General features: G+C 43.4%; 1 protein-coding gene across 1 annotated transcript; it reads left to right on the forward strand.

Annotated features, from left to right (window-relative positions):
* Positions 1 to 22,459: 22,459 nt before the first annotated feature.
* Positions 22,460 to 22,699, forward strand: LOC309970184 (CDC42 small effector protein 1-like; the record flags this gene model as incomplete). The annotated part of the gene is made up of 1 exon (XM_082852448.1): positions 22,460 to 22,699. The coding sequence occupies one exon, from the start codon at positions 22,460 to 22,462 to the stop codon at positions 22,697 to 22,699; it is 240 nt and encodes a 79-aa protein (XP_082708574.1).
* Between the last annotated feature and the right edge of the window lie 4,687 nt (positions 22,700 to 27,386).

Raw genomic sequence — 27,386 nt, forward strand, 5'->3', positions numbered from 1 at the left:
ATATACATATGCCATAAAAAGATGAAATCTTGCCATTTGCAACAACATGGATGGACCTTAAGGGTATTATGCTAAGCGAAATAAGTCAGTTGGAGAAAGACAAATACTATGGGATTTCACTCGTGGAATATAAAAAACAAACAAAACAAAATAAATGAACAAATCAAACCAAACAAAAACAAACATGAAGATACAGAGAACAGAGTAGTGGTTACCAGAGGGGAAGGGGTGGTGAGTGGGAGGGTGAAGGGGATCAACTGTATGGTGACAGATGGAAATGAAATTTTTGGTGGTGAGCACACTGTAGAGTATACACACCACTTACAATTTGACTTTGCAGCTTCTTCAATCAAGAGCTGGTGTGTATTTCGGAAGTAGAAATATAGTGTTGTACATGTGAAACATATAATGTTATAAACCAATGTTACCTCAATTTTAAAAAATTGAAAAAAAATGAGGGCAAAACTCTCATGCTTTCTTCCATTATACCACTCTCTCTGGCTTTCTTCTTACATCCCCGGTTGTTCCTTCTCACATTCTTCTTCCTCTACCCATCCCTTAAGTGTTGATTTTCCCCAGGTTTCTTTCCTCAGATCTTTTTTCTCTCTTCCTGGAAAATGAAACTCATTTCTGGGGCATCTGCTTCCACCTAATACTGAATTCTCTTAAATCTTTGCCTCCAGATCAGACTGTACTTCTCAACACCTCTACGCTCTGTCTCTTAGTTATATTAAACTCCATATGTCTGAAACAGAGGTCTCCCACCTTCAGATGGGCTTTCCCTCCTATATTCTCTCCCCCAGTCTATGTCTCTGTTTGGAAGTTGTATCAGTTATTTACTGCTGCCTAACAAATCACCCTCAAATAGTGGCTTAATATAACAGTCATTTTTTATTGCTCTCACGTCTATGGGTCAGCTGGGCATTTCTGCTGACCTGAGCCAGACTCAGCTGATCCTGGCTGGGCACTCTTCATGTCTGAGCCTCAGGTGGGACAACTGGGCTAACTGGGCACATAATGGTCTCTCACCCTCCACCAAGTTAGCCTAGGTTTATTCACGTGGCAGAGGGGCAGAGTTCCAAGAAAGAAAGCAGAAACCATTCAAGACTTCTGGAAGACTAAGATGGGAATGAATACACTATCACTTTCATTATATTCTATTGGCCAGAAGTCACAAAGCCAGCCCAAGCTCGATGGATGGAGAAATACACACCAGCTCTTGATTGAAGAAGCTGCAAAGTCAAATTGTAAGTGGTGTGTATACGCAAAGTGATGGAGCAGTGCAGTGATTTTTGCAATCTACCACAGAAGTAATCCCAAATACCTCCATAATGATAATGTGCTGCTGGTGGGGGTGGTGATGATGGCAGCCAAGGTTTACTGAGTGCCTAGCACATACCTTGCTCTGAGCTAATGTCAAGGAAAAGACAAATCCTGCATTGTGTTCAAAGTTATTCATTAAAATAAACTTTCATTTTATTTATAAAAGAAAATCTCAACTTTTTTTTTCTCCCATTGCGGAGCACAGGCTCCGGACACACAAGCTCAGTGGCCATGGCTCACGGGCTTAGCCGCTCCACGGCATGTGGGATCTTCCCGGACTGGGGCATGAACCCATGTCCCCTGCATCGGCAGGCGGACTCTCAACCGCTGCACCACCAGGGAAGCCCCAGAAAAATCTCAACTTTATGATATGATATAGGATACACGTACATTTAGTCAAATTATTTCATAAGGATTAAATCAAAACAAAATACTTGTCATTTAATGGTACTTTTGATTTACTGATTCCTTGTCCTAGACTGGACTAACTATAGCTTTAAAGACTTTCTGGGTATTTTCACCTATACTTTTCATCAGCTAAATATGGGCAAGTAAAGCTGAAAGATGTAATCTTGTTGTCATCTTCAATAAAGTACATTTTCATATTTGCTAAAATATTACATTTAGAATAGGATGCAAAATTTATATGTATTGCACAACTATATGTATTCACAAAGAAAATAATGGAAAATAAGTGCTCAGACTTTTTTTAAATGTCCTCATTCTTGCAAGTTTAATAATAATAAACAAATACATTTTAATAATAAAGAAATTGTAGCCTCCGGTTTCAACTTTAATCAAGGCTAAATCAAATATATTTGAGATTTATATTAAGTTTTTTCAAAATAGGTACTTTTCATTATCTCATTTCGTCCTCACAGTAACTCTAGAAGGAAGTTATTATTTTTGTCAATTCTTTAATTTATAGTTGAAGTAATAGAAGTTTGTTTAGTATGGTAAAATGTGAAACTCAAGGTCACACAGCTAGTAAATGATGGGGTCAGTGTTTGAGTTCACATAGTCTGACTCCAGTGCCTCTCAGACGAAATGCTAAATTGGCACCTCCCTGTCTTTACTCCCCATTGATCTGCCAATTCTACCTCTTTCTCACTTATTGACCTAACCCGTCCTATCCAACCCACTGGCCCTGAATTTGTTCAGGCTTTCTTAAACTCTTGCCTAGATTATTCCTTTAGCTTTCTGATTAGTTTCCTTATTTTTAGTCCTGCAGCTAAAGTACAAATCTGATAACTTCCCTCTCTTATTTAAAAGACTGTGAGGAATAACACACAAATTAAAACTGGAATGTGATTCCACAACTCTATTAGTCAGCTTGCCCTGCCGTAACAAGATACCACAGACTGCGTGGCTTCAACAACAGACATTTGCTTCCTCCCAGTTCAGGAGACTGGAAGTTCAAGATCAAGGTTCCAGCAGTGTTTGTTTCTTATGAGGGCTCTGTTCCTGGCTTGCAGTCAGCTGCCTTCTCACTGTGTCTTCACATGGCTTTTCCTGTGTGTGTGTGTGTGTGCAGAGAAAGAGAGAGGTCTCTGGTGTCTCTTCCTCTTCTTATATGGACACTACTCCTATTATAGATTAGGGCCCCACTCTTATGACCCAATTTAACCTTAATTACCTCTGTAAAGTTTCTAACTCCAAATACAGTCAGAATGGGGGATTAGGGCTTCAGTATATGAATTTGAGGGTGAGGCAAAATTCAGTCCATAACAATTACGTACACACACACACACACACACACACACACACACACACAAACTGGAACGGCTAAAATGAAAAGGACAATATCAATTGTTGGAAACTGGAACGGCTGGTACTCTTATACACTGCTGCTGGGGTTTTAAATTAGTCCAATCACTTTGTAAAACTGGCAGAATCCAATAAAGCTGAATATATACTCAGCTTATGACCCAGAGATTTCACACCTGGGTATTTTAGCCAGTGGAAATGTACACATATACTTACCAAAAGACAGGTTCAAGAATATTCACAGCAGCAGTATTCATTATAGCCTCAAACTGGGAAGAACTCAAATGTTAATGCATAATAGAAAGGATAAATAAATTATGGCAAATTCATACAATGGGATATTGTACAACAGTGAGATTGAATGAGCCACATCTCCATAAGACAGAATAGACGGTGCTCAGAAACATAGTGCTGGCTGGTAGAAGACACAGAAGACTACCTGTTTTGCAATTCCACTTGAATAATGTTCAAAACAGGCAAAACAAATCTATCATGTTAGAAGTCAGGCCAGTGGTCCCCCTTGGAGAGGGAAGTAGTGACTGGAAGGGAACAAGAGGGGTCTTCAGGGGTTTTGGTTACATTATAACCTAGTTTCTAGCTACACAGCTATGATCAGGTCATAAAAATTCATCCGGCTGAACACTTATCATATGTGCACATTCCTGCATATATTTTATACTTCAATAAAAATCTTTCTTAAAAAAGAAATATTCTGAAGACTCCATATCAACCCAGAATAAAGTTTCAATACTTTAGCCTGGCCTAAAGTCCTTTGCGACCTATTCCCAAGCCAACCTCTCCAGCCCTATCTGTACTACTCCTGGCCTAAACTCCAGCCAAAACAAGCCATCATCAATACCCACAATGCATCATGCTCTTTTCACGCTCTTCCCCTGCCTGCATACCCTCCTCACTTCATCTACCTGCTTAACTCCTTTCTCAATTGTAAAAGTCTGCTCAGACCTCATTCTCCATCAGGAAGTTTCTCCTCACCCCACTCAATCCAGGCTGAGTTAGGAGTCCCTGCTCTGTCCTCCTTCAACAGTCTATGTATTGTATTTATACCCTTAGTATATCACACCATTTTTGGTTGATACATCTGTTTTCACTGCTGGACTGTGAGTGTGATAAGGACAAGGACTGTATCCTTTACCTCTGCTTTTGCATCATCTAACGTAGTGCCCAGCACATAGTACATACCCAGTGAACAGCAAATGAATTAATAAAGGGATTAATGAAATTCAGCTTGCATCTTGATTTTGGCACAGAATTTTTCTTTAGTCATTCTAACAAAAAAAAAAAAGAGAGAGAGAGAGAGAGAGAGAAACTAATTTGGCAGCACAGATTATACCTTACCCAAAATTCAGTTTGCAATGAGTGTTTTGTTCCCCCTGAACATTAACGTCAGGAAAAGCAAATACACATTTCTTAAAATATGTAATAGTAATATCGCCCATTCCCTAAAGACTATCCAACTGTACAAAATGATTGCATTCCTCTGCAATATGGGTGAAGTGTTATTGTTCTTGGTTCACTTGAAACTCAAGAAATTCTTCTGACATCTAGATTGGCCATGTTTCTTGGTGAACCTGCCAAAAATTCCTCAGATATCCCAGTCTGGGATTTATGGACTGAGACGTTTATGATATTTTAGAGTGTAGAATAGGCTATTGTTTTACATATTAGACAAGTCAAGTAAATGCAGCAAAAGCTGTGATTTGGCTGGGGGCCCAAAAAATGAACCAAGTTGACAATAGTCATTTTCTGTGCAAGTTTCAAGTAGGCTTATACCAGGCAAAATGCTAAGCAGTCATCATATTGAATTCTCAACAATGTTTCTTCCTACTTTGAGTTTGGGTGAGAGATATGGTTCCATAATAGAAAGCCAGAAAAGGTATTAATGATGAAAGGTGGGATGATGAGGATATTGCCATGATGATGATTCATGGTAAATAAGGGTACACAACGTGCAACAGAACAAGCACAGATGCGAAACCTGACCTCAAACTGCTTATCATCCAAAAGTGTTAAGGCAAAGGTAGTTGCTAAAGCTAAGGTAGTAGTCTAACTATTTTAAATATGTGTACAACCTGGGTCGTGAACCTATGCCTACCTTTGGAACAGGGGTCCCTACCCCCTGGGCCACGGACCACTACCAGTCCGTGGCCTGTTAGGAAACGGGCTGCCCAGCAGGAGGTGAGCAGTGGGCGAGCGAGTGAAGCTTCATCTGTATTTACAGCCGCTCCCATCGTTCTCATTACCGCCTGAACTCCACCTCCTGTCAGATCTGCAGCAGCATTAGATTCTCATCGGAGCGCGAACCTTGCTGTGAACTGCACATGCGAGGGATCTAGGTTGCGTGCTCCTTATGAGAATCTAGTGCCTGATGGTCTGAGGTGGAGCTGAGGCAGTGATGCTAGCACTGGGGAGCGGCTGCAAATACAGATTATCATTAGCAGAGAGGTTTGACTGCACAGAGACCAGTTGCTTGCAGACTCATACCAAAACCCTATCCGTGAGTGGCAACTGACAATTAAGCTGCATCTGGTGGCAGACTTTATAGTGGCAAGTGAGTTGATGTACTTCAATTGTACAGCTGCATCTGGTAGCAGGCATTAAGTCAGAATCCGACACTTATTTTAGTCTGCGAGTGGCCCACCCATTATTTTATTTACCACTTCCATCTTTGCCTCTTTTCTGCACTGCACACTTGCCTCAGTCACAGTTTTGGTAAGCCCACATGCTAACCCTAGCCAAAATGAGTAAAAAAACAAATGTCACTGGAGAGCTTCTTTGAAAAGGAGGATAGACCCAATGATGAGGCAGCAGAAGATTCTAAGGCTGCCAACAAAAAAAGCCTGCATTTAAAAGAAAATACCTTGAGTCCTACTTAAATTACAGGTTCATTGCAACAGGTGATTCACATCCTCCAAACCCACTTTGTATAACATGTGGCTAGCGGTTATCCAATGAAACCACGAAACCTTCAAAACTGCTTTGCCACGTGGATACAAAGCACCCTGCATTAAAAGACAAGCCTCTGGAGTTCTGCAAAAGAAAAAAATGTAAACACAAAGAACAGAAGCAATTATTGAAGGCCACCACTTTATCAAGTGTGTCTGCACTGAGATCATCATTCTTAGTGGCCAACCCCATCGCTAAAGCTAAGAAGCCCTTTACTATGGGTGAAGAGTTGATCCTGCCTGCTGCTAAGAACATTTGTCATGAACTTTTAGGAGAGGCTGCAGTTCAAAAGGTGGCACGTGTTCCTCTTTCAGCTAGCACCATAACTACATGAATTGATGAAATAGCAGAAGATATTGAGGCACAATTATTAGAGAGGATTAATGAGTCACCGTGGTACACAGTCCAGGTTGACGAGTCTACCGATGTTGACAGCAAGGCAAAAATACTTGTGTTTGTGTGATATATTTTTCAGGAGGATGTGCATGAGGATATGTATGTGCACTTTTGTTGTCAACCAACACCACAGCTGCAGAACTATTCAAGTCTTTGGATGATTACATATCAGGAAAACTGAATTGGTCATTTTGTGTCAGTATATGCATGGATGGAGCAGCTGCCATGACTGGATGGCTTTCTGGTTTCACTACTCAGGTCAAAGAGGTCGTTTCTGAATGTGAGTCTATGCACTGTGTCATCCATAGAGAAATGCTGGCTAGCCGATAAGCGTCACCTGAACTTAATAACGTTTTGCGGGATGTGATTGATATAATGAACCACATTAAAGTAGATGTCCTTAACTCACATCTGTTTGTGCAGCTCTGTGAGGAGATGGACCCAGAGCACACACATCTTCTCTCATACACAGAAGTGAGATGGCTTTCTAAAGGTAGATCACTGGCCAGGGTTTTTGAGTTACGAGAGCCGCTCTAGAGATTTCTTTTAGAAAAACAGTCACCACTGACAGCACATTTCAGTAACACAGGAAGGGCCGCAAAACTTGCTTACTTGTATGACATATTCAACCTGCTCAGCGAACTCAATCTGTCACTTCAGGGGAGAACGACAACTGTGTTCAAGTTGGCAGATAAAGTGGCTGCATTCAAAGCCAAACTGGAATTATGGGGGCGACGAGTGAACATTGGGATTTTTGACATGTTTCAAACATTAGCAGAGATTTTGAAAGAGCCAGGGCCTTCTTTCTCCCAGCTGGGGCATGGTCACCTGTCTCAGCTTTCAAAAGAGTTTGAGCATTACTTCCCAACCACAAAAGACCCCCAGATGGGGAAGGAGTGGATCCACGACCCGCTCGTGAATAAGCCAGGTGAATCGACTTTGTCCATGCTAGAAGAGGATCAACTGCTTGAGATCACAAATGACAGTGGCCTTAAAACTATGTTTGAGACAACTTCAAATCTCCATACATTCTGGATTAAAGTCAAGGTGGAATATCCTGAGATTGCCACAAAAGCACCGAAAAGCCTGCTTCCACTTCCAGCATCCTATCTTTGTGAAGCATGGTTTTCTGCAGTGACAGCAACCAAAACAAGATTATGGAGTAGACTGGACATAAGCAACATACTTCGGGTGTCACTGTCTCCCGTCACCCCCAGATGGGACCATCTAGTTGCAGGAAAACAAGCTCAGGCATTATGGTGAGTTGTATAATTATTTCATTATATATTACAATGTAATAATAATAGAAATAAAGTGCACAATAAATGTAATGCACTTGAATCATCCCCAAACCATCCCCCCACCCCACCCATCATCCGTAGAAAAATTGTCTTCCACGAAACCAGTCCCTGGTGCCCAAAAGGTTGGGGGCCACTACTTTAGAGCATTTGCCCACCCCCTCTTCATGAGGACTTCTCACCCACTCCACCCCAAGGATGTGACCTGCAGGTTTATTTGTACTGTCCCAGAATCTATCCACCATCTTTAGCCACAGCCAATTGGACCAGACATGGGCGCCTGACTCAGGCTGGACCAATCAGATGCTCTGGATTTGGAACTGAGCTGCAGTTAAACCAGAGCTCCAAACCAGAGGACATGCAGTGCTGCCTGCCCAGCTATTTGGGGTGCAGAGGAGTGGGGAAGCAGAGAAAAGTGGTTTGCAGGGAGAAAGAAGAGATACAATAAACTATCGTGGCGGGATAGGGGTTGGCAAGAAGAAAGATCAGTTACTGGTGCCTTTCATAATTCTGTTTCCAATCCTTTGGAAAGATCTGATACATTCCCTGTCAAGTCTGGCCTGCTCTTTATGACAAAACACCATGTTTTGTTCATGTTGCTTTGGGTGGATTTCTGAGGTTCCAGGACTAGGACACAAGGGCTCTGGTATTTGGGCAGGTCTGTCTTCACTCCCCCAGTGCCTTTGGAAAAGGAGAGAGGGTGCTAATGAGCCCAGCCCTCGGATGAGTGGGAATGCCCTGCAGCAATCCGAATCCATGGGCATTGCCCACTGGAGTTTCAGCTCTGAGTGCCGGGGCTTGCAAGCTGCTGGTGTGTCAGGGTGTTAAAGTGGTTCTTTAAAAAGGCAGCAAGACACCGTGAATGATGATATTTGAGTGTCAACAATACAAAATTAAGCCTGTGGAAAATTTTAATTATGATAACCAACACAGGAAATTGCTTTTATGTATGGAAACTAAATTTAGAAGCCTGGACAGATTGACAGGCTCCTTCCTAAAACCCTGTAAATAGCCCATGCCAGGTGCCAGGAAGTAACTGCAGTAGAGGGACTGGCTAGGCAGGCCTTTTGGCTGTGCTAAAGTCTGAAGAAAGAAAAAGGGCTTTCTCTAGGTAAATTATTTTTTCAGAAGTGTTATCTTCCAGGGTTAGAGAAAATTAACAGATTTTTTAAAAGAAATATTTTTGAGGCAGTGCCTATTCTTTCTTTCCCTGCTTTGTGTTCGTAAACAAGGAAGGGTGTGGTCAGGATTTGGATTTGCTCTGGGCCGTGTTTATGCAGCCTGGCCAGCTGCTAGAGGCAGGACCCAGTGGAAAAGGGAAAGTGTGAGAGTGGGTGAGGGGAAATCTCTGTGCCCCCTACTCTTAGGGTTCCTTCCTTCCCACAGCATTCCTCTTCAGCTTCAATTTCCAAATTGGGGTCAGAGGCAGAGGGGTGACATTAATGGTGTTTGAGTAGGGCAAGGACATTGGAGTCAGGCAGACATGTTTGAGGCCCTGGTACTGTGACCAGTGCCACTCTCAGAGCCAGGCAACTGGGCCCTCTGCCCTGGGCCATGAGCTCCAGAGGGTCCCACTGCGGTCCTCTTCAAGGCGTGCTCCACCCCATGGAGTGAAGGTCAAAAACCAGGTCAGGGCTTCCCTGGTGGCGCAGTGGTTGAGAGTTCGCCTGCCGATGCAGGGGCCACGGGTTCGTGCCCCGGTCGGGGAAGATCCCACATGCCGCGGAGCGGCTGGGCCCGTGAGCCATGGCCACTGAGCCTGCGCGTCCGGAGCCTGTGCTCCGCAACGGGAGAGGCCACAACAGTGAGAGGCCCGCGTACCGCAAAAACAAAACCAAAACAAAACCAGGTCAAAAAACATGCCCACCAGAGCCCATATCCCTCCCCCTAGACCATAATAAGACACCAGAATTCCCCTGTCAGTAGCCCTGAGCCTGCTTCCAGGAACTGTGCAGGCCACTCCCAGGTGTGTCCTCCCCGGGGTATGCATACCCTAGGTTTCAGGGTGGCTTAGGGCAGCTATTTGTAGAGAGTATGGACAGGAGTAGGTCATGCACACTAGAGTTTCTGGATGTGAGTTTCAGGGGTGAGAAGAGAAGGGTACTGGGCCAGGGACTGGGGTATGACTCTCTGTGCCCCACCTCTTCTGGCTCAGACCAAGAAGTCTGAAAATTCTAAATTTGAATCTGGTATTCCAGGTTGTTTTGAAGGTATATTCTTCAAAACAACGGAAGAGAGCATATTTTGTTTAACTTGAGCTTGATGTAAAAGTTTTGCCATGGACTATGGGTCTCTGTACTCTTGCTCCAGCTCCCCCAAATGTTAGGGGTGGGCCATGCCACCACTTCAACACTGTGTGACCGTCGATATATTACTTGCCTCTGAGCCTCAACTTCCTTCTCTGCAAAATGAAGGTAATATCAGTAGTAGTTATTTTGAGAATTTAAAATGTAATTAATTCAATTATTGTTATATGCCCTTTGCAAGTTACTTAAACTCTCTGTGCCTCAGTTTTTTCATCTGTCAAATGGGAGGATACAAATAGTACCTGTCTTATAGGATGTTATCAGTTAATGCATGTGCAAGTCTTAGAACAGTGTCTGGTGCATAGTAAATGCTATGTAAATGTTAGTTGTTGCTGTTGTTATTATTATCCACTGCCCACTATCACCACCTGGCCAATTGGATTAAAAGAAACAGCATATGCTATGTGTAGGTCACAGTGAAACACACCCCTGCCACATATTTTAGTTACTTTGAGACTTGTCTCATACTCCAGACTCAACCTGTGATTTCAAAATCCCTACTAGACTTCTTAGGGAACATGAAGGCTGTTCCTGCTTCCAACTGCGACTGTTGCTTTGGCCAAGTATAATCTGATGAATACAGACTAAGAGTCCTGTCCTGGGATAACCCTTATTCTTGCCTGTAAAGGGCTTTGAGATTCACTCAGAAAGGTGCAAAATAAATCTTAAATCTCTGGGCAGAGACACGATGGTGGCAACGAGTGAAGAATGCAGATGGGGCATTGGCCCTTCTCTTGAGAGCCACTGATTGCCATTCCTTGCTGTGGAAGGGTTTCTGCAGCCCTGTGCACTGGCAGGCTCTCAGGGCTGGGCTGGGTTTGGGAATTAACTTGAAATGTTAATTTTGTAAATATCTAGAGTGGGCTGATGTTCCATAGGAGGAGACTTGATCATATAGGAATAAGCCACAGAAAGCTACAAAAGGGTTTGCCATCCACAAGTCGCATTTCTTTCTGCTACACACACTGCCTCTGTGGAGCAGCAGTTCTTCTTTCTGCTCAGGACCCAGGCAGCTCACTCGGTTTGCTGCAGCTTTGTACAGGGTCACCAGCAGGCAGCTTAGACACCAGTGCGCGCCATGGGAATGAAACTTACGAGGGTTCCGAGGGAGGCCATTAGCAAAACATCAAGCATCAAGCCTTTAGCTCCTCCCCTTCAGGAGCATCCTTTACCCAAGGGTTCATGGCAGGCAGGTTCTTCCTACATCTCCAAGCTCTGTGGATACTTTATCTTAGGAACATGCTATTCCTTATTCATATTAAGACACGGGTAACTAAGAACAGCATACAGTATTATACCTCTCTCAAATATTTTCATTTTAAAAAGGCATATCAAAGCCCTAAGCCAAAGAAATAAGGCAATTTCAGACAGCATTTAGCAGTTAGAGAGGGTTTTATCAGGATGGTAGTCCCGGGAACCGTAGGCCTATTCCAAAGTCCTTCTCATCTCAGGATCCATTTACTCAGCCTAGACAATTTGCTACCTGTGCTTTTAGGTATGATATTAGGGATCAACTCCACAAGGTCACTGACATCACTGTGGTTTGGGGCCAGTCATACAACTATTCCCCAGGGCCTATGAACAGTGACCACTAAATCCATGTGGCCGTGGTTTCCAGCGAAGCCTTTGCTTTGGAGTTCCCTTCTCCTATGGTCAACAGCTTTGAGTGCTACGGACACTCATGGAATGGTGCCTGTGCCAACTTTTACTTGTGTTTTGTGGTTCTGACCACATATATGCACTCCTACATCATAGGAATGGGATTATTTTAACATCTAGAAAAATGCTAGAGTGAGGAAAAGCAGAGCCATGGGGTTGCCAGTAAGGGTGCCTACTTTGATTGGCTTGAGCAGTGCCTTTAAGATCCTATTTGATGCTGGATGTAAATATGTAAGTTGATTTGTATGCTATGCTGAACAAGCCCAGCAATAAATTATAAACATCCTTGTGACATTTCTTAAAGGAAGTAGTTGCTATGTGTGATGTGACTAGTAACCACTTTTTCAAGAGTTAAGCATCTGAGCTATTTAAATTCCTCCGCAAAGTATGAAAAGCAAATTAAGTCATCATGGCACAATACTCAAATCAGAAGGCTGAGGAGTGCAGCAGTTTTGTTTTGTTTTTTTTCTTTCTTCTAACTGGTGAGATGGTAGGGGAACATCAAATCTGATTGTCAAAATTCAGTTAAAATCTCTAGCAATTAAAAGTTTTTAGGAGATACATATCCCTGACAGATGACTAGCTAGGATGAATATCCTTGTGTACATCAAATCAACATGTATAATTTTTGAATGCTAACTGTTCGCTGTGTACTACAGAGTGTGTGTAAGTCCAGGGCATGGGGAGGCCATTGTATGAATGTGTTACGGGTGTGTCCATGAAGCAGCAGAAATATTTTTCTCAAAGTTCTATTTATGAAGCCTAGTTCATTGGACAGCTGCTGAGGAGTCCACCCAAAGGATATGATCGTCAGTATGTTTCATCCATAAGACCTAATTTGAACGAATTTAACAGTGGTACAATAAGCCATATACTGTGCCAGCTCTTTTCTGTTCAAAAGAAAACAGAGATATCGCTAGGTTATTTCCCACGAAGGAAAAGTTTTGATTCAATCCTGAGTGTACCTTGGTTTATTTGTAGAGCAATTTCCTGTTTTTCTTATCAAAATATTTCAGCTGTAGCTTAAATTCAGAAGGTATTGGTGGCTCTATCCCAACCAAGTCAGATGAGTGTGTTTAATAACAGCTCTCAAGCAGATCTACTATGTTAGCAAGTAAAAAAAAATGTAGGGAAAAATATTTTTATTCCAGTGAGTATCTCCCATGGGAAAAAAGACAGATGGAAAGAATAGCAGTGACGAGACAAAATTAATATATCCATATTATATAACAATCCAAAAAGCCGCCATGTAACATTTCTATGTTTTCTTTTACAAATAATGTGCATTTTTTTCTTTAAATACGCGTTTATGCTTGAATGGACAGCAGTCAAGCCTTAAAGGCATAGGCTAGATGATTGATTTCTGCCCCTTTAAGGAGATTTTACGTATCTCTGCCCAGTGCCATTAAGCGTTGATTTCAGAGTTTATCACTCAGAAAGTATGCTTGTTTCCTTATTTCCTATTTCTTGGCTGTATGTGTTTATTTCCTATTTCGTGGCTGTTTTGGGGGCTGGGTGTTGACATCTTACTTTTGCCCTCATGAACCTCATGATTTCACATATGTGAAATCAGATTCGGCGGTAATGTCTTCTAACCCCCTCGGAGCGACATACGAAAATGTTTTATGATCAGAGACTGAATGTATTTCAGATTGCTGACAGATCCAGCTCTGAGCTATCAAAAGTTAGAGACTTTTTTCTCTCTGTTTCTTTCTATAGAGGAGTCAATAGTATTGAACAAGAAAGAACTGCATTACTTTTAGGGCAGAGGAGTCGGGGCAGCACTTAGGAGAAGTAGGAGAGTTAATCATGCGTCCTAAATGCAGCTGGCAGCCATGTACCTAGTGCATCCAGTTAACTAATCTTTCATTTTTGTACTGGGCACAGAGCCAGCACATCCAGGGACCAGGAGAGATGATTAGGGAGAACGTTGTAAAACTGCTGAACGTAATTCCCTATCACCAAATATAGACGTCTCTGAAGCTGACAATCTTATTCATAGGAAATGCAAGGACATGGTCCAAATTGTGAGAAAAGGAATCCAACTTGGTTGGGATAGGAAAGGAAAAACGAAAACAACGAAACTTTGGCCCACAAGTCCTTTCTGTTTGGAAAGATTTCTAAAGAGTGAACTTAGGCCTGCAGTACACCTAACAGCGCGATCTGCAGGCTGCTAGCGGGCCACCACGCAACCAAACCCAGCAGCTCAAGGTGGGAGAAGATTAAGTGGACAGAGTCTACCTTCCGAAGATGCTCTTTTTGTCAGAGCTTCCTGAGACCTTCCAGAGTGATGGGTTCCACATTATGTCCAGTCATTGCGGAGGGGGAGAGGGGAGATTTGGCCACCTGTAGACACTGGGTTTAATAATCTACAGCCTATTTCCAGCCTCAGAACAATTTCTGCTTCTACCTTATAACCCACCACAGCCCAGTTTTCAAGAATCTTAATGTGGTTTATTTTTTTGAAAGAAAATGACCACAGAGAAAACATTTTTTAAAACAACCACTTTCAAATTATACATACAGTGTATGTATATGTATGAATACATATATTTTATTCACACTAGAGATTTAAGTCAAGCAGGTGTTCTGGCTCTTTTCCCTATATGGAAAGTTCAAAGAGGAGGATCTAAACATGGCTTCTTCCTAAGTTAGGCAGATTCTTTGGAGCACATTTCACAGGATGTTACTTAGGTGCTCTAATTAGCTGGACAAAATAATAATTACAAGTACAAAAAATAAATGGTAGGGCTACCCTGGTGGCGCAGTGGTTGAGAGTCCGCTTGCCGATGCAGGGGACACGGGTTCGTGCCCCGGTCCGGGAGGATCCCACATGCCGCGGAGTGGCTGGGCCCGTGAGCCATGGCCGCTGAGCCTGCGCGTCCGGAGCCTGTGCTCCGCAACGGGAGAGGCCACAACAGTGAGAGGCCCGCGTACCGCAAAAAAATAAATAAATAAATAAATAAAATAAAATAAATGGTTAATTTCTTTAGCATAAAAATGAGTCTTAAAAATCAATAAGTAAAGGATAATCCTGTAGGAAAATAGGCAAAGGATATATACAGAGAGCTCAGAAAAAGGAACAAAAACAGGAAATAGACATACAAAAATATACTCAACTTCGCTCGTAGTTTAAAAATTCAAATGATGATGAGATAGCAATTTTCACTTCCAGTTGGCAAAGATTAAAAAGAGTAGTAATACCAGGATAAGATGTGAGGAAACAGTCACTCTCACGCATTGTTGGTGAATGTATTGATTGATGTAATGTTTTTATGGTGGCAAGTTTGTAATACCAAAGTTGATCCAGGAATTTTACTCCGGAAGGTAACCAGAAACACATAAGTACACAAAGGCAAATTTACATAGATCATGATTGCAGCATAGTTCCTAATAGCCAGAAACTGGAAACAAACCACTAAAAAAAATGAGGTAGATCTATGTGTACTCACACAGAAAGTGTTCTAAGATATGGCAACAAGTGAAAACAGCAAGTTACAAAAGTGATATAGAAAATGGTTCTATTTTTGTTATATGCAAATGAAAAAAATCTGATGGCATATATACTAAAATGTAAATACCAGTTATTTCTGGGGGTGACATTTTGGAGAACCTTCCATTTCTCCCTATGTATTTCTGTAATATTTGATCACATATTAAAGGTAAAATAAAAAATAGTTTTAAAATATAACAGTATGAACATCACTGAAGTCGTTTTTCTGACAAACATAGTGGATCTGAATCTCAACATGAGGAAACAATCCCGTAAATTCAGATTATATAATATTCTACAGTACAATCAACCCAGACTCCTCAAATTTATCAATGTTATGAAAAATGGGAAGAGACTGTTCTAGATTAAGAATAACTAAAGAGAACTAATAACTAGCAATGTGTGATCTTTGGATCCTGCACACATAAAAAACATTATAAAGGACCTTGTAGCACGCAATTGCCTTGGTGAATCTAGGTGAAAGAATAGGATTTCTAGAATTATATTTTGGGAAATATTAGTATAGGAAATGCCTCTTTAACTGAAATGTATTGATGGCCTATCGATGCTAGGTGGTCCCATGGATATATTACCTCATAAAAAAGGAAAATGACTTCTTATTGTAGCTAAAACTCTAATTATTACTATTATCGCTGAGGGATACCAAGAGATTCAATTCTAGAGTATCTTTGGTTTATAGATTTCCAATTAGTGCCTAGATGCCAACTAGGATTTATTATGAAGTTGGGGAATTTCAGAGCTGGAGGGTTTCTTTCAGCTTGCATGGGCTCAACCCTCATGATTTTACAGATGAGCAAAAGGGACCCCGTTGGGCTATAATGTACCCATAGTCAGTTAAAAGGAAAACTGGTTTTGGAAATCTTGACTTCAAATTTAGTACTCTTACAATAAAACCCTAAAGACTTATTTAACACTAGCTGAAACATCAGCAAGGGACTACGCATCATAATGGCCTGCCCTGAGATGGGCCCCTTCTGCATGGAAAAAGGCTTAACACTTGGGGAAAAAAATGCATGATAATCCTCAAGGCACACAGAGCCTCCACCTCTTAGCACTTGTGATAATGCAGGCAGGCTGTGAGTCCAGGTCGAACAAAGACACGCCATTTGCTTGACTTTTTTATTACATAAGAAAGCATGAGGGGGACATCCCTGGTAGTGCGGTGGTTGAGAATCCGCCTGCCAATGCAGGGGACACGGGTTCGATCCCTGGTCTGGGAAGATCCCACATGCCGCGGAGCAACTAAGCCTCTGTGTCACAACTACTGAGCCTGCACTCTAGAGCCCGCGAACCACAACTACTGACCCCAGTGCCACAACTACTGAAGCCCACTCGCCTAGAGCCTGAGCTCTGCAACAAGAGAAGCCACTGCAATGAGAAGCCCACACACCGCGATGAAGAGTAGCCCCTGCTCACTGCAACTAGAGAAAGATCTTTGCGAAGATCCAATGCAGCCAAAAATAAATAAATTAATTAAAAATTTTTAAAAAATCACGAGGGGGTATTCCCTGGTGGCGTAGTGGTTGAGAGTCCACCTGCCGATGCAGGGGACGCGGGTTCGTGCCCCGGTCCGGGAGGAACCCACGTGACGCGGAGCGGCTGGGCCCGTGAGCCATGGCCGCTGAGCCTGCGCGTCCGGAGCCTGTGCTCTGCGACAGGAGAGGCCACAGCAGTGAGAGGCCCGCGTACCACAAAAAAAAAAAAAGCACGAGGAGTTCAAGCCGACACTTTTTTTCTCCCTAAGAAATACAAAAGAGAAAAGTGCCCACTTATGGAAGGTAGATAACAAGAGTCCTAAGTCCTTTACTATCCTCCTGATAAACATCTCCCTCACAACGTTCCCAGCAGGCCTCACCCCATGTGGTAGAATGGTAGGAGAGACAGTAAATCTTTTATCCTTTATAAAAGTTCTGTACCTCCTTCTTGACCAGGAGTCCAGATTTACATCCCCTATTTTATATTTCCTTCTGAGGATAACTCCTGCCCTACACGGTGAATTTAAGGAAATCAAAACCCCCTGTTTGTAAAATGATTTCTCTGACTGGTTCATGCTGATTCCTCAGGGGCCAGTGGAATGTCCTATAGTGGTGACAGTGAGAGTGTGACTTCTTGTAGTGGGGCAGGTACTGGGGGTGGGGCCGGCAAAGGGCTCTAGAGGACACAGAGCACAAAGGTGAACAAGGCTAATGTTTGCAGAGGGAAGCCCAAGTCAAATAGCTGGAAGAACACATACGATGTCAAGTCAGGAGGCTACTGAGACTGGGGTTGCTCAGTTTGGGACTGAATGGAAATGGGCTCGTAGGACAGACAGTTTAGAGCCAGGCAAGGTCTCTTGGAAAAAGGTCCCAGATTCTAGCTGGCAGATACAGCTCACCATTTGTGGCTGTCAGGGCCTGGTGTCTTGAAGCAACCAGGATCATGTGGACCCAGAAGAGCCACTGGTCAGTGAACAATAGTAAGAGCACCAGGGCCTGCATTAGGGTCTGGAGTGAAAAGTGGATCCCCACGTAAAAGGAGGTCAGCAGGATGTAAAGTCAAGGATAAACGCATTGTTGCCCCAGTAATCTAATCAAGGGAGGAGCCAGAATGCAAGCATGAAGCTCAAGATAGCAGGCAGCCAAGGTCAGTCTTGGAGGAGTCCATGCAGTGCTGAGGTGGGATGGGCTGGAGTGATGCCAGGGTCAAAGAGTGGGTGGTACAGCCACTTTGCATTCTGTTCCTACTGCTCTGAATGGGATGTGTCTTGTGCCATCCAAGGTTCCATCAAAAAATTTGTTTACTCTGTTTCCTTGCAATTAACTGGGAGTATGAAGGAACAAGGAAATGTTTGCTTATGGGGAAGAGTGTGTTTATGTTGACAGGAAGTTTGTTGTTGTTGGTTTTTTTTTTGCAGTATGCGGGCCTCTCACTGTTGTGGCTTCTCCCGTTGCGGAGCACAGGCTCCGGATGTGCAGGCTCAGCGGCCATGGCTCACGGGCCCAGCTGCTCCGCGGCATGTGGGATCTTCCCGGACCGGGGCACGAACCCGTGTCCCCTGCATCGGCAGGCGGACTCTCAACCACTGTGCCACCAGGGAAGCCCAGGAAGTTTGAGTTGAAAGGAACCCCAGAATTTCAGTCCTGCAGGCATTTCTACTGGAATTCGCTGGAGCAGTAGGAAGGGGGGAATATGGCCACAGGGACTGCACCATGATCAGCTACACCGAGTTCTCCAACTGACTGGTTGGGGATCCATGGGTCAGGCCAAGGTGTTCTGTTTAGAAAAACTGTGAGAATGCACTTGTTTTGGAGAGAGTGGGTAACATTAGCACACACTCAGCTAATGAAACATTTTAACAGCTCAGCTAATAGACATTTATGCTTAAGCCTGGAGAGAATGGAACGGAGGAACCTTGGGTTCTAGGGAAGGTGAGGTTCCCAGCATGGAAACCTGAGGACATAGGGCACCAGCAGGGCAGGGAACAAAGGGAGCCTGCACCCTGAGGGTGCTCCAGGGCCTGCTCAGAAGAGGGTAGAGCGTAGGGTCCAGCTGACGGGATGCCAGTGTACCTACCTTTACCACAACTTCTACCACAGTAGGCCAACCTTTATTTTGCACATAGGATTTCTGTAATTTTCTTTCACTTGGCTTTAGATCACTTGAAAACCACCACCTTATACCAACAGCACTGAGTGCTGTCCGTGTTCTCACCTCTGTGTTAGATGCTTTCTTGGTTATTCATGTAGGACCCTCTTCTCAAGGAGTTTACAGTCTCTCTGAAAATCCCAGTTTTATCTAATGGCAAAAAGGAGAGAACAGGACTTCCCTGGTGGCACTGTGGTTAAGAATCCGCCTGCCAGTGCAGGGGACATGGTTCGAGCCCTGGTCCAGGAAGATCCCACATGCTGCAGAGCAACTAAGTCCACGAGCCACAACTGCTGAGCCCGAGTGCCACAACTACTGAAGCCCGCACGCCTAGAACCTGTGCTCTGCAACAAGAGAAGCCACCACAGTGAGAAGCCCGTGCACCGCAACCAGAAGTAGCCCCCACTCGCCGCAACTAGAGAAAGTCCACATGCAGCAATGAAGACCCAACGTAGCCAAAAATCAATCAATAAATATATAAATTTATTTTTTAAAAAAGGAGAGAACAATAGGGTAGCACTTAAGTGCTAAGTGTTAGGGGCTAGAAGTGAATCACAATTGCAAGGAAAGAGAGATCCCTGGGTTATGGCGGTGAGGGGCCATGTCAAAAAGGTACGGAAATTTCTACCCAAAAAAGTGGCATTTGAGTTGAACCTTAAAGGAGAAGAGGATTTGGAAAAGTGGGGAGGGTATTCTTAGCTTTGAGAACAGCATGAGCAAAGGTATAGGGCCTGTTTGGAAAGGCCTGTTTGGAAAATAGTAGATAGAGAAAACATATGGATGACTGACAGTGTTTTCCATTTTCTAAATTACTTATTCAGACTGTATCCTGAGCAACAACAATTTCCCGTGGTTTATAAATAGGTCCCAGTTATTTTAGTAGAATGTAACGCTGATGATCATTCATGGAATGTTCCACAGAGACTTCAGTTTCCCAAGGGCCAGGAGAAAATATATAAATGTGTAAGACACGGTGCAGCACATGAAACATCATACATTACCATAGGTTCATCAAGCCTAGCACAAAATTTATGCAGAAACTTAGTGCTACTAACCAGGTAATTGTCTCTTTGTCTCATTCTCCCTCCTGGATTTGTTCCTGATTTACTATGCAAAGTGCGTAAGGCTTCAGATGACATGTACCTCTGGATACAAAAGAACGAGAATAGAAATTGGGAGATTAAAAAAAAAAAAAACAGGCACAAGAGATGAAGCCATTTGTCTGAGCTCACAGGGAGGGGGGTGCCAAGGTTACAATTCAGGATGCCCATTGCAAGTTTCCTTTCACCAAAGATCTTGAAAACAGAATTCCTACCCATCTCCATAAACTGAGAAGTCACCAGAATTGGACTGAATTCCAATTCCCATGATTCCTAAGACGAGGAGCTTTTCACAAGGCAGGCATGTTTCTTGGGGGCTGGGGATCCCAATTTCCTATACTTGAGAAACATTCCATTGCGTAAGTACACGTTATATGGTGTTCAAAAGAAAGAAGATATTTATATTGGTAATTGATTAGTTCAGGGATGGATCTGTATTTTGTTGCAATTAGCATTATCCTCAATGTTCCTATTCTATTTTTCAATATGCTTAATAGGGATCACTACCGAACATTCCCCAGACTATGAAATAACACTACAAGTGATTCTAGAAGTTTTTGCAAAATTTGGAGGCTTCACCCACACACCGGCGCTCTAAATAAGAACAAGTGTTATTAAGTAGCCCTTTCATTCTTAAAATTAGGTCATCTTATTGAGTAATTAAAACCACCACCAATAGCATTTCTGGTCATTCCAATAATCCTCCCCCAAATTCTTAAAATACTACCAGAGTTGAAAAGGAAGTTCCACCCAACTTACCAAATGTAATAAAAACTGCCTGAGAAAAGTCCTTTGACAGGCAGAATTCGTAGCCAGTCAAAGAATATTATTTTCACACAGTGTTTAAGATTTACAGAATCCTTTCTTTTTTTAAAATTTATTTAATTTTTTGGCTGCGTTGGGTCTTCGTTGCTGCACGCGGGCTTTCTCTAGTTGCGGCGAGCAGGGGCTACTCTTCATTGCGGTGGCTTCTCTTGTTGTGGAGCTCTGGCTCTTCAGTAGTTGTGGCACGTGGGCTCTGTAGCTGTGGGTCATGGGCTTAGTTGCTCTGCGGCATGTGGGATCTTCCTGGGGCAGGGATTGAACCCGTGTCGCCTGCATTGGCAGGCAGATTCTTAACCACTGCACCACCAGGGAAGCCCCAGAATCCTTTCTTAATGCCTAAGGTTTTACTTGGTCCAGTCATGCTGGGTATAAGTTTTACACTTTATGACAATTTTTGGAAGGGAGAGGGTAAAGGTATTCTTTTTTGGACATGCTGTCTTTTATAGTGATATGATAGCAACACTGGATTATATGTTAAACCACCAGCTAAATATAAATTAAGTTCACAGGCATAATCCAATCAAGCATGACCTACATATATTTTTGGGTTTTGACATCCCAACATCTTAACCTCAGGGTATGAAAGAACTGGACTAGGAATTGGGAGATTGTACCATAGAAATCAAATCAGGTTTTTCCATTCTGATCCCTAAAACAAACAAAGACAATTTATTTGTTTTAGGGGATCAAAAATTAAACAAAGACAAAAACAAAAAACAAAACACACCAGCTTTCCGAGATGTGGAAGTTTAGATAATGCCTTTTCTGTGTAGTTCTCAGGAAGTAAGATTCAAGTGCCCTTTGTTTGTATTTGTAAAGAGTGGCCACACACCCAGGTGATCAGGAAACACACCTTTCCTTCCTTTCTCCAGTATGGTCTATGTAGGCTTTCCCAAACTAGTATCCTCCCAGCACTCTCTCCACTGAATGTGACTTGAACAAAGGGCTTGGGGGTGGTGGGAAAGGAGGGTATCGTGGTACAACTAGCTTTGGAAATGTGAGACGTCCACCTTATGACGCATGGTAGCCTATTAAAGTCTGAGAAAATCTGCAATTAGATTCAGGTCTGTTTTGGATTATCTGAGCATTTCCCAAGCCAGCTTCACCACGGAACTCCATTCCCCTCTAGGCCGTGCCTTCTGTGGGCTACATTTAGATAAGCAAGAACACTAGCTCAGACACAGGTCCTCAAAGGCTTTCTCTGCCACTTGACAACTTTGAGAATTTGGGTAAGTCACTTACCCTCTCAGAGTCCTGGTTTCCTCATCTGAATTATGTAGAAAAGAAATCTAGCTCTGCCAGCCGGCCCTTGGCTTCACCACCCCGCCAAGGAGCGAGCCTGAAAAACCCACACTGGTGGGCCCCAAGCGGGACACCCCCCCCCCACCAGCTGCCGCCGGTCGCCTCAATGCCGGTGTAGAGCAGGGTTCCAAGTCTGTGGAAGACATCATCTTGTGCCTGCCTGCCCACCCCACTCTCTGACCTTGCTAGTCTCTCAGGGTCTGAGATGTTGACCTTCACTGCTCAGCTAAGGGCTCCAGAGACTCTACTTTCTCTATACGTGTCCAGCTGAGTAAACCTAGGATGCTGTTACACCTGAGGGGAGTGAGGAGTGGGCGGTCAGGGCACCAGAGTAAGAGCCCTCTGGGGCCTCAGGCAGAGTGAAACTGTAACCAGCAGGGGATGAGTGAATTTTGGCACAAACTGGGCTGCTGCATGGTAGGGAACCCCCAGCTGAAGAAGAAGAGGAGGTGGCTTGACTGGGCCATGATTGGGGAACCAATGAATTTTGTCCACCTGACTCACATTGGCTCTAGGGAGATGGGGGTTGGAGATGGACTGGCCATGACAGGTGCAGTTCAGGAGCAGATCAGATTCAAGGGAGAGCAAGACAGGCTGTGGAGCAATTCTAGGGGCTTGTAGCTCCAATAGGAATGGTTCTGCTGTATGTCCAAGCTTCACTCTGTCCCGCCCAGAAGACATGCTGCCCCTACCAGTTTCCCTCCTAGAATCAGTGACCCCAGGGCCCCTCTTTTCCCTATCTAATAGTGCCTCAAAAGGCTTGGGCGCTGGACTCCCTCTTCTCCCTCTGGCTGTAGCCCCTCCTGGAGATGGGATCAAGGCAGCAGGACTGACCAAGTGACTACTCGTTAGCCAGAGAAGCTCAGCTGAAGCCCTGAACACTCTCAGATCTGAGGGAGGAGTTTTCTTGGACTTGGAATGTGATCCCTTCTCCTGAATGACAGCCTAGGTGCCATATGCTTTTAAACTCTTAACCTGGAACTCCTTAATTATGGTCGGTAGGTGAGATGACCAAAGCTGAAGCTGGCTTTGCTGAGATACTGCCTACCTCCCTGTCCTTCTCTTTCCTCCTGGAATGAACTGAAGCAGATGTCAAGCAGGGACTGGGAGGGTGACCCCTGGCTAGTTTACTCTTTCTCTTTAGATCTCAGACTTTAAACTCACAGTGCCTCAATATGTCTCTGCCAATACCAGGGTCTTTCTCTAGGTAGGCCTCTAACCCTATGTTTCTGTAGCATTGCTGGCTCCCTACAATCTTTCCTTTTTTTAAATTAATAAAAAATTTAATTAAAAAAAGAAAATAAATCTATCTCTCATCATATTTTGAAGACATAGTATGTACTCAGTAAAGACTTGCCTCCTTCCCTTCGCAATCCATGGTAGTATAAATCTTTCTGTGTCGCACCAAGTGTTCCAACGTCCTCTCTAATGTGACCACTTTCTTTTTCCAGTCTCATCTCCCAGTAACAGGGAGAAGTGCTAACGCTGTTTTAAAGCCAGACTCTCTAGAATGTAAACTTACTAGCTGTGGGACTTAAGCCCAGTTACCTACCTTCTCTGTGCCCAAGTGTTCCCACCTGGAAAATGGGGCTAATAATGGTAACTGCTTCATAGGGTTGTGAAGATTAAAGGTTAATATTGATAAAGCACTCAGAATAACATCTGGCATAGGTAAGTGCTCAATAATCTCATTAAAGCTACTAGTAGTTTTATTTTCTAATCATACACTATACTCCAGACACACTTGGCTCTTGGCTACACAAAGATACCTGATGCTTTCCCATGTCCATGTCTTTGCTCTTGCTGACCTCTTCACCTGGAGTGTCCTTCTTCACCTGTTCAACCTGGTAAAATCCTATGTATTATTCCAGGCCCAACCATGAATGCTACCTTCTTGATGAAGGCTACCTTCTTGATGAAGGCTTTCCAGATTTCCCCTAACCTGGTAGCTTCCTCTTTTATTTATTTATTTATTTTGCAGTACGCGGGCCTCTCACTGTTGTGGCCTCTCCTCTCCCGTTGCGGAGCACAGGCTCCAGACGCGCAGGCTCAGCGGCCATGGCTCACGGGCCCAGCCGCTCCGCGGCATGTGGGATCTTCCCGGACCGGGGCACGAACCCGCGTCCCCTGCATCGGCAGGCGGACTCTCAACCACTGTGCCACCAGGGAAGTCCGGTATCTTCCTCTTTGAAGGAATCCTCTCAGGGCTTTGTAGCTCTCTCCTGGCTCTTATCATGTTCAACTTTGTATCCAATGAGTTTTATACTCCTGGAGGAGCAATACACACACACACACACACACACACACACACACACACACACACAGCACCCAGCAGTGTGATCGAGCAGGGAAAACTTCAGGCTGGGAACCAGGAAACCTGGGCTCTGGTCCCAGACCAACCACTCTATAATCTTGGGTAAGTCACTTCATTGAGATTTGGTTTCCTCTTTCTTAAAACAGTGCGTTGGATTAGATGAGATCCGAAGCCTCTTCTATCTCTACCCTTCTGTAAGTCTAGTGTACACTCCTTGGACTGCCATATACATGCCTGTGGGATTTCCAGTGAATAGAGGAACAAAGTTTGATCCAGAAATATCTGGTCACAAACCCTTGATTGCATTGTTTTTAAAAGCAAAAGACTGAACAATCCAAATAAATAAAGTGTGGCATATAATGGAATAGTAAGCGGCTATAACAGCAACAACATAGAATAAGGAAGCTTACCATGTGCTGAGAAGGAGAAAGCTTTAGGATGCATTAAGTGAAAAAAAAGGCAAGATACAGAACAGTGTTTGTAGTATGCTACGTGTTGTATAATAAAGGGAGAGAATAAAACTATGTATTTGATTTTGTTTATACATGCCTAAAGAGACACTGGACAGGTATCTCTTTTAGAGAAGTGCCCCGTTAGAGCACATAGAAATTTAAAAAGTGGTTACCTATGGGGAATGGAGGTGGGGCTATGAGGTGAGTGGGGACAGGGTGAGAGTGAGAATTTCAATGCATACCTTTCAATACCATTTTGATTATTTACGAATGTGAATGTATTGCCTACGCAAAGAAAAAGCTAAAGTTAAAAGAGAAACCTCTGATGGTGACAGTATTTTTTTTTTTTTTTTTTTTGCGGTACAGGGGCCTTTCACCGTTGTGGCCTCTCCCATCGCGGAGCACAGGCTCTGGACGCACAGGCTCAGTGGCCATGGCTCACGGGCCCAGCTGCTCCGCGGCATGTGGGATCTTCCCGGACCGGGGCACGAACCCGCGTCCCCTGCATCGGCAGGCAGACTCTCAACCACTGCGCCACCAGGGAAGCCCGGTGACAGTATTTTTAAACAAAAATATATATTTATCTTGTTGATTTTCAGTTTTCAGTGAGGCTAGGGAAGAACTAAGGAATGATTTACTAATTGATTGCTGCAGCTTTGTACTGGGGTATGAATCCCTGTGGCAATATTGTCATTGGAAAGGTGAAACTCTGGCAGTTGAGATATTCCTGGAGTTTTCTTCTCAAGCCAGCCACATTGATTCTCCAGTTCATACCACCTGATACAGGTGCTCAGAAACCAGAGGCCTCCATCTGTCTGGGATGTGGCCAGTGATTGTGTGAAAGGCCCCCAACTACAGCATCAGCATCCTTATTCTTTCTGGAGGATCTGGGAGAATTCAGTTGAGGAGGAGGACAGGGGCAGCCTAGCAAATTCTCAGATCCTCTTGGAGGGCAAATTAACAGAAGAATGACTGGAGAAGGCTCTGATTAGCACCTACATTGCCAACAGCTAAGACACAATTCAGAGAATGCATTCGGATAATTTTCCCAGCCTTCCCTAGAATCTACCCCTCAGATAGCAAAAATCTTCCCACCAAATGGGTAAAATCCCCAGTTCTTCTCAGATTCAGTTAGCCCACTGCCTTAAGAAACTTAGACCTAAAAATATTTTTGTTCCTACCAGAGCCCTGTAGCAATTAGAAATCCAATATATGATTTTCTCAGCTTGCTTTGGTCTAAGGTCCTCTTTGGAGAGAATCCTGAGAGTGTAAATTACTTGCAGCTGAGACAGGCCCATACTTACCCAGCAGGTATTGTATCAAACCCCAGCACTCCCACTCAGCTGCTCCTGGGAAGGCCTCAGAAGAGATTTTCAAAGCAGACTTCATAAAAACAAACACTCCCACCTCTACCCCCATCTCCCGTCCCTTTCGAAAAACAAACAATACTGCTCTGTTCACCAAACACAGGGGGATTTTCTGTTTAAAGTATTTTTTCTTATTCCATATTGGCAGCACTTATTAAGGAGCAGATGACTTTCAAGTTGGGTGAACTTTGAAACATAAGCACATAAGAATTCAGGTGCTTAAAATTTTTTCAAATTTAGACACATCCTTACAGCCCTGAAAAGTATCTTTTTAAAGTTTTATTAAAACTATGTCAGTTTTAAAAAAAAAGGGTGCCTTTGACCACATCTCGAGTCATTACGTTTGCTTTTAAAGCTTGTAGTAAAATGACTAAAATCCTATTTCCCTTTTCAAACTTTTGGAAACAGCTTTGGTGTCAGATGGACCTGAGTTTGAATTCTGTTTTCATCAGAATTCAAGACCTGTAAGACCTCAGGCAACTGACCCAATCTCTTTGCCTCAGTTTCCTCATCAATAAAATGGTGATAATTATGGTACGTACCACACAGATTAGCTGTGAGGATTAAATAAATACGTGTAAAGCACTTAGAGTGCCTACATATATATGTAGTAAAAATAATAATATCAAAACAATAACCAAAAATTATTATACATTGCATCTCATTGGGGGAAAATGCTTATTAACTGAAATTTAGCAAATATTTCCTCATTTTTGTGAGTCTTTAAGGGCCCACATTTCAGTCTTAAACAAAGGCTTATTATTAAAATTGAACTCTTGCTTCCTCTAACCTGTGTGTAAAAGAAAGAACACAAGAGAAGAGACCAGCCTGCAAACCATGAGAAGCAAGCAAGGACAGAATTTCATCGCCTCTATGGCAAATGTTCAAATAGTCTTAGTGTTTTTGTCATCCTCTGAGAATGAGGTGTAAAGTTTTGGCTGTGACCACACATCCCCACCCACTCAGTATCTGAGGACAGAGGATGGGAAATGAGGAAACCCCAATGTCAGAAGTATGATTAGAAGACAAGATCCAATCACTCAATCCAGACAGAAGAGTTTCCCTTCAGACCAGCTACATGTTCAACTTCTCTGACCTCTGTGAGGGAGTGGTTTTTCTCTCTGTTTCTCTTTGTTCCTCACCCATCAGCCTATGAATTTTTGCAATTTCTTGAA

This window comes from Leucopleurus acutus, assembly GCF_964270905.1.
Source record: "Leucopleurus acutus genome assembly, chromosome: 12".
NCBI classification, from domain to species: domain Eukaryota; kingdom Metazoa; phylum Chordata; class Mammalia; order Artiodactyla; family Delphinidae; genus Leucopleurus; species Leucopleurus acutus.